General features: G+C 39.8%; 1 protein-coding gene across 2 annotated transcripts; it reads left to right on the top strand.

Annotated features, from left to right (window-relative positions):
- The first annotated feature begins 1,738 nt into the window (after positions 1–1,738).
- On the top strand, positions 1,739–8,045 carry LOC136836574 (uncharacterized). Of its 2 annotated transcripts, none has more exons than XM_067101035.1 (2): positions 1,739–3,305; positions 5,786–8,045. In XM_067101035.1, exon 1 carries the CDS (start codon positions 2,186–2,188, stop codon positions 3,242–3,244), a length of 1,059 nt encoding a protein of 352 aa, XP_066957136.1. In that variant the 5' UTR covers positions 1,739–2,185; the 3' UTR covers positions 3,245–3,305; positions 5,786–8,045. The 2 variants fall into 2 exon arrangements, with proteins under 2 accessions (XP_066957136.1, XP_066957137.1); XM_067101036.1 differs by having other exon boundaries at positions 1,795–3,309.
- The last annotated feature ends 485 nt before the right edge of the window (positions 8,046–8,530 follow it).

Raw genomic sequence — 8,530 nt, 5'->3', positions numbered from 1 at the left:
GGTTTCATTATTATTATTGTTATTATTATTATTATTATTATTATTATTATTATTATTATTATTATTATTATTATGTTAGAATAGAGGAAAATGTGAATAAAGACGATCAAATCATCAAAATTAGAATTATAAAAAGAATAGTTGTTGATAACATTAAAGAATTTTATAAGAGGCATTTTGCAAGCAGCAATGCCTCCATTCGTGAATATAAATAAGAATATATATATATATATATATATATATATATATATATATATATATATATATATATATATATATATATATATATATATATATATTACATATATATATTATATACATATACATATATATATATATATATGTGTGTGTGTGTGTGTGTATGTCGAACCCAAAACCTTTTCACGATACTTTCTTGCAAATAACTGTCTCAAATGTTACTGGCAGAAAAAAAAAGGATGTGCAACTGTACTTACTGACAACGATGCCAATCAGAATTTCCCAAATATCAAGGCACTCTCCGTCAACCGGGTAAAACTGGATCAATTTTACGTTACCAGCGACTTGGTAGGATGGGTGGGGGGGGGGGAATCGCACGGGCTTTGGTCTTTGGCAGGGTGTGGGGGGGGGGAACAAACAATTATTTCCACACGAACTTTTACCATTGTGGCTTTCGTTGCCGATTGTTGATTGATAAATTACAATGGAATGGAATATAAAATTTAGGCCCAAGGTCAAGAGCTGGGACCTACGAGGTCATTCAACGCTGAAAGGGGAAACTGCAAGTAAAAAAAGAGTTGAAAGGTGTAACAGGAGGAAAACCTCGCAGTTGCACAACTGTTAGGAGAGGGTTAAGGAAGGTAAGACGAAAGAAAGAGAATATGAACGGAGGTACAGTAAAAGGAATGAAAGTTTGCAGCTAGGGGCCGAAGGTACGCTGCAAAGAACCTTAAGTAATGACTACGGTGCTTTACCTTTATGATTTTCCTCACTGGATTGTCCTTGCCCCCAAACAACCAAACTGTTTGTGGAAGACCAACCAAACAAATATCTTTCGCATTATTATTATTATTATTATTATTATTATTAAATTCCAAAGCAAGCTTCCGCATAACAGAGTCGGAGAAACGAGAGAAAGAAATTGACAATAATATAACACCATAGATAAATCAACAAACAGTATTTGTGTATCAGCGTGCCTCTCTCTCTCTCTCTCTCTCTCTCTCTCTCTCTCTCTCTCTCTCTCTCTCTCTCATTATTCTTAAAAATCCGCTATGTCTCAGTGTGTGTGTTGAGTATTTCGTTAAAATGTGCACCATCATATATTATGATTACGATCCGGAACAGGTGAAAACTTCAAAATGTCTCTCTCTCTCTCTCTCTCTCTCTCTCTCTCTCTCTCTCTCTGCAATGAACATAGGAAAATTCAACCCTCGGACAAAAACACACAAAAAAAATGCTTGATTCTGTTCCGGCTCAAGATAATATTGCATAATCTTTCGCCACCCGCCCTCCCACAAATCTTTCTTTAAATCTCGACTCCTGTTATTAGTTGCCTTTTTTATTGTATTCTTACTCTGACGGGAGGTTTATCCTCATCTTCCTTTATCCCGGGATGATTTTTTGACACTATATGTACATACGGTGATTGGTTCTTTACATGTGTTGTCGTTCTGAACGAAGAGAACGTCGTCAGGCTTGCGAAGGAAGCTCGGTGGGGAGGTGTGTGTTGGTGAGGTCACTCTTCCATGACGTCATCATACGTCACTTGGACTCCCTACAAGTGTGGGTAGCATTGCCATGTCTTTTATATTAACGAGTGTTATTCGCAGACTGTCATTTCATGTAGGGCGAACTTCTTTAACTTCCATAGTTGTTGAAGAATGTTGTGGTGGGCGTCATTTCGCTTTCGTGTCAATGGAATCGTGCAAATAACCTAAAGTGATCATTGTAAGTGGAAACTCGATCACATGCTGGGCAGCTGGCTGGCAGGCTCTTCTAGAGCCAGCCCAGAGCTGCCAGGCTCGGTGGTAGTCAGGCAAGTGCAGTCAGCACCGTCACCAGTATAGACTTTAGTGGAACTGGGCGTTTTGTAAACAACCTTGACTCTCTCCTTGGATCGCAGCTCGAAATACCTGTTGTATCTACGACGGAATCATCACCCGTCAGTGGGGGTAAAAGTGAGTGCTCAGTTCCTGAGGGAAATATGGGGTCTAAGTGCCGCGTCCTGCAGCTGACGTGTTTGTTATTATTTACGATAGACGGCAGATTGACCAGTGGGAGCCCAGATGTGTTGTGTCCCGTGACCTCGATGTTTGTTAAATTAAAGAATGCGGAACATTTCCTAGTGCATGTGCCTACAAGTGCACAGTCTGTCTCTTTCGATTTCAGGCCCCAGAACTGCACTGAGAGGGAAAACGTTCGCCTGAACCGTGTGTCGAGTGTCAGTCACAACGCCTTCGTCGATGAGTATGGCGTGAAGTGGCTCCAAATCACTTGCGGGATCAGAGCTGGAAAGCTGTACGTGGTAGTCAATGGCGAATTTTGCATTCATGGGGATACGACCTACTCCCCAGATTGCGACCAAAACGCTTTTAGCATCGTCGTTAAATCTCATGTGAAGGTAGCCAAATTCTGCAACGGCCCACCGCCTGCTGCTGTCGATCCCTTCAGCACTTGTGAAAACGTTGACGATCTCTGGCAAGAGATTGAGAACTGGGACGATAGTAACGAAGAAAGGCGGACTTATTCCACCTATTCCACGTCCTTTCGTGGGGGCCATGTCATCTTTATTCCGGTGGGTGCCATCATTTTCCTCCTGTCCGTGTGCCTGAGATTCTGTCTGTGTCGTCGCAGGAAGTTGGTTCAGCGCGTCAGGACCGTCACTGTTGTCAGGCGCGTCCCCGTGGCGTCTCAAGATTTCGTCCATGTGACAGAGCCTACGTCCCCGGACCCAACCGATCTCCCGCCTTCTTACGTCGACATTGAGAACGAGGTCCCTCCGCCACCTTACTCCGATGTCTCCGGGGTTTCGGCCAGCAACTTAGGCCTAACGACGGAGAGCCTTCGGGATGGGCAAGCGACTGACCATTCTCCTTCCTCTTCCCCCGGCGATCACACTCCGTCAGAGAATTCGACGGAAACCGACAGTGACCCTGCAGAGAAAGACACAAGATCGACCATATCTCGTATGTTAACTGCCGCAGGTTCCAAGTCCCTGAAGTCGCAGTTCTCTTTCCGACCCATGAAAGAAGAAGAGGAATAAGAGGAGTGCCAGTGTAAACACGAACTTTATTCGACACAAATAAACTGCTTTTCAAAAACCCGTGAGTAAGTTGTTATGCGTAACCTTTGAAATTATAGGCTACCCAGTAAGGCTTTGATAATATATTGATTACATTTTTTAAAATAATTCCTTTTGTGTAGGGTGGGTATGAAATTTGGTCAACCAGCACTGAAGCCCAGGTTTTTTTATTCACTGTGGTTGAAACTTTTTTGCAATGATTAAATTATCAAAAGGCTGCCCATAGAGTATTATATACTTTGCATTTCAGTTCTCATTACAGGAGAAATTAACATTTTCAAATTACTCCAATAAAAAGCTGTCATATTGTAACAAGACTCTCTCTCTCTCTCTCTCTCTCTCTCTCTCTCTCTCTCTCTCTCTCTCTCTCTCTCTCTCATCCACAAATCCCCACCCATGTGCAACCTCCGTTCTCATAGTTATTATTTAAGTAGGTTTGGGTCTTCCTTGCGAAGGACATGTCCTAGCCATCTCCAAGCCATCTCTCCCTTTCATTTTGTCATACCCACATATGATGGAACTTCCGTAATTGCCCTTATGGTATAATTTCTAACTCTATCCTGCCATCTGGCCCTTAATATTCGTCTTAAAGCCTTATTCAGATCGATAACTACTTGGTGTTCGATTTAACCAGTATCATCATTCGTATCACAAAATGTACATTAAGGTACGGCCTTTTGTTTATTTATTACGTTTACGCTTCTGTTGAGGCCAAGCAATTCGAATCGACTCCTCCTACAATTATGGAGTAACAGCTAACGATAATCTAGAAATAACTTGTCACCAAGATCAAAACGAGCTTAGGCTTCAGTTACCTCAGGTAAACAAGTTGGGTCGGGTGTGACATTGCATGATTACTTTCGTTTCATTTACTGTATGCCATGTGGTTGGCAAGGTAACACCTAACACCTTCTAGGCGTTCTAGAAGACTGCCGTTTTGCCCATTTCTGCCAGCTGAAGTGTCCACTCACTTGCGGCAAATAAATGTACAATACTTACTACTGCATTCAGTAGTGTTTCTCATGTCTTAGGCCCATGTTTCGAATGACGATGCTCTGGAGACATCTAGGTAACACAAATCGAAAAAAGTATAAGTTTGCTTTCAAAATCTAGCTCAGTTTCAGATTTGGTTAAGTGTGAAAGGGATTAAGATACCTGATGCGAACCACTGGACTTTCCAACCTACCGAGACCGTTTGAACTATGCTAAATTTGTACCGCAATGCTTCAAAGGAGATTCGAATGAACGTGGAATACACACACACACACACACACACGCACACACACACACACACACACACACACACATATTATTATATATATATATATATATATATATATATATATATATATATATATATATATATATATATATATATATATATATATATATATATATATATATACGAGTATATATATATATATTTTTTGGCCCAAGCCCAAGCGCTGGGACCTATGAGGTCATTCAGCGCTCAAAGGGAAATTGAGAGTAGAAAGGTTTGAAAGGTGTAACTGGAGGAAAACCTCGCAGTTGCACTAAGAAACAATTGTTAGGAGAGGGTGGATAACAAGATGGAAGAAGAGGATGTGAAAGGAGGTACAGTAAGAAGGAATGAAAGGGGATGCAGCTAGAGGCCAAAGGGACGTTGCAGGGAACCTGAAGTAAGCCAATGAACGTGACTTATTCCACGACGCATACGATATATTTTTGACGTAAACTCTGTCGTGGTTCAACCTCATCCAGTTTCCTTCCTCTTTTCATATTTACTGCAGATCTGGGCCAGGAACAGCACATGGTATTAGATTTTACATGCCGTTAGCTTCCATTCCTATCAAAAGAAAAAAAATATGGTTTAATAAGGCTGTTGAAACGCAGGGGTCATCACCTTTGATGAGCCGGGTTTCTTGGTACGGGAAACCCCTTGATTTCGTCACTCTAGGAAAATTCCGTACTTTCCTCGTGTTCGTTCTCTCTCTCTCTCTCTCTCTCTCTCTCTCTCTCTCTCTCTCTCTCTCTCTCTCTCTCTCTCTCTATGCTATCAAAAACCGCGTTTGGTCTCTTTAAGTCATGATGGCAGGCAGTGACTGGTCTCTATACAACTATTCATTTTATGCAGTACAACGGGCCACACCCAACCCTGTGAAATGATTTGTGAATGTTTATTTCTTTTAAAACTTCGGCTGTAATTAGATTTATTTTCATAGCAAATACACATAATTGTGTTTATAAAAACAAATATTTTGTCTGTGTTATAAGATGTCTTTGATTAAAAAAAAAATAAGAATGATCTGGAAGGCAAGAATAATGTGGTTGTCGTCTCAGAATCCAGCCTGGTATCTTTTCAGGAACAAGACTTCCGTGTTAGTTCAGAAGACAAACATTTGAGATTGTGGATACAAAGTCCAAACATAATTCTAAACGTGTAGTGATGGAACGCGTTTGAATGTGTTTCCAATACTCATTTTGCTCTAACGTCGCATTCCTCTTTTTCTTTTCTTACAGATCCTCCGGTCGCCCCGAGGTCCAGGAAAAGGCGTCGTTACGTAAGCATGAGAAGTCACAGAAATTTCTCCCAGCGGTTTCACCATACAGCATCGCCTGTTTTTTTAGTTATTTTTTTTTTAATATTCTTCTTCTTGTGTTCACGTTTAGAAACAAGTCATGTTTCCCACTGTTATATACTGTAAGTGTTTATTGGTAAACGAGATCGGGAAGAGTTAAAGTTATGTTTACTCGACCTCTGACGATGCCCATCGGAAATTACTTGCTCCGTGATAGAGTTGGCTGTGGTCTGGAGGTGCCGGTTAGCCATATAAGTAACCTCTTTTTTTTCTTCTTTTTAGTGTTTTCTGTATTAGTCCTGATAAGAATTCAGTTTGTAATCCTCGAGCGTTGTCCCGAATGATAGTGGTGGAACCACGGCGTGCTGAAGAATTAAAATGAATTGTTTGAGAGGTTTCGTTCATTAGCCAGTAGTGCGTTCAGACGACATAGAGAATTTTGTCCATCTTCGTTATATGTGATTGTCCCCCGGTGTCTTGCAATGACAAAATGACTTTAGTTCCGTTAAATATGTGCATATTAAATTCTGGAGAGACTTTTTCAGTTTCCTTTCTCATTGGGTAGCTTGAAAATAGTCCCACGTCAAACCGAACTTCCTTGTAGGCCTATGATTATTATTTTGAGTCAGCGGTTCATTTCATAAAATTTGCTAGCTAAAGTCTAGACTTGGAAGACAGACTTTCCCATCTTCTTTAGGGTAGGAAGACATGTATTATGTCAGGATAAACAGACACAGTTTTCTCTTCACTGCAAAACTGTTTTGGGTGAAGAAGTAAAGCACGATGTGAAACATTGTCAAAATTAATCGAGGTCAGAGTTTCGAAGAAAGTTAGAATGAAAATGTAAAGAACAGCGATGGACCCATAGCTCCAATAGCTCCAAACAAAGCCTGGGATTTATTCTAATCGAAGCCATTAGGATTCTAGTCTGAAAAGCAGCACTTTGCTAATAGGCCTATGAGCAGCACATTTTTTTATGAACTGGTAATAACTTGTTTAACGTTCAGCTTTTTTCTATTTTTCCCATTTTATTTGTAAAGGTGTTCAGTTTAAAGTTCAGTCGTCTTATGGTTTGTGTGTGTGTGTGTGTTTATATTTTCTTCGTTGTTTGCTCAAAGTGTTAATGGCGTGTTCAATTCAACGCACGTTTGATGGATGGAAAGAACGAACCTTGGGAAGATGCGAGTCCCCTTCAGTTTATCAAACATAATAACCAGTTTCGTCTGAGTGATTTGGAGCACCCTTCATTCCAGAGGCAGAGTAGTCAATAAATAAATAAAGAAAAAAATCCAATAAAGATTAGTCTCACGTCATGATGTTTCTGCACTCCAAAATCGTGTAACAAAACGGTACACAATTCTTGTGATAATTACGCCCTGTGATATTTCTGCTTTCTTTCACGATTTGTCTCCAAGTAGCAACTCGAGCTTGTAAGGTTTCGTTTCTTATGCAATAATTATAAGTGTTTATTGTATTACTGCTCATGCGACGCCATTGAGCGATACAAAGGAATTTTAAATGTGGAGATGGCTAGAATACTGAGTGGTAAATTCATTATTCAGACTTCTCATAAGAACAAGGTTACGTTTCCCGTTCTGCAAGTGGTCAACTTGCTACGTGTTGTTGTGCTTGTGTTGTGAAAATAAACTCTTTTATTTTTGTAAGGCCGGTTTTACTATTTAAGTAAGAATAGAGTGAAAACCATTTTCTTGTTGTTTCTCCTTTCTTCTGTATCGTCAGTTATATTATTGTTATCGCTTTATTAACTTTGTCATAGGCGTAGGTTTTTTTTATATATTTTGTATTTAATCTTTACAATTCAGTATTCATGAATCAACGTAGGTATTTTTCAAACTAACGATTATTTCCGTACGATGGATGTTGTTCATGAACCATAATATAAAAATGAAAGTGACTCAATGTAGTACCAGTAATATTAGTAGTAAGAGGATAATGTCTCTGTAGCGGCTCATCCAAATTCATTAGGAAAAAGGAGTACTTAGAGACCGTTGTAACACAGTTTGGTTTAACTTTGTTTAAATATTTTATGCTTTGACAATATTCTCTTGCAGCTGAAATGCTTGTCATTGTTTACTTTACTTTTGGTTCCTGAGATGCATCATTCAAATAATAGGATAGGATATTAACATTTGTTCATAAGTACTGTTCGACTAATTCAATAATAAACAGTAAAACTATAATGAAGATTATCTTTACACCCCATATTCACTTGCTGATCCAGTTCTATACCTTGACCCGTACCGCTGGTGATGCCTTTACGGCTCGAAGTCTAAGAACATGAGGCTATTCACTATAGACCTATGTCACTGGGTGATGTATCACCTACGCTTTAAAATGACACATATTTAAGATTTTGGATGCTGGGAACAAGGGGTAAGGGAGGCGTGTTGTTCCAGAATCTGGAAGAGGAAACTGGAGAATGGTTAACGTCTGGCCATTCAAAAAAATCTGCGCAAGGAACTCTTTCTGAGCGTCGGAGCAAACCCATTTGCGAGTTCTCCTCGAGATCAGGTCACAAGTCACGTCGTTAGCATTCAAGGAAGCAAGTAACCAAGGTCTGAAGAATTTAGACCTTGCAAGTAACTATGAACCATATGTGCAGATGTTATAGGGAGGGTGGAAAAAGTCCAAAGAATATGACCTCTTTCCACTAAAAAAAAAAAAT

The sequence above is a fragment of the Macrobrachium rosenbergii genome, chromosome 56, assembly GCF_040412425.1.
Source record: "Macrobrachium rosenbergii isolate ZJJX-2024 chromosome 56, ASM4041242v1, whole genome shotgun sequence".
Lineage (NCBI taxonomy): Eukaryota > Metazoa > Arthropoda > Malacostraca > Decapoda > Palaemonidae > Macrobrachium > Macrobrachium rosenbergii.
Note: the sequence above shows the minus strand (reverse complement) of the source record. Positions and strands in the feature narration are given on the sequence as shown.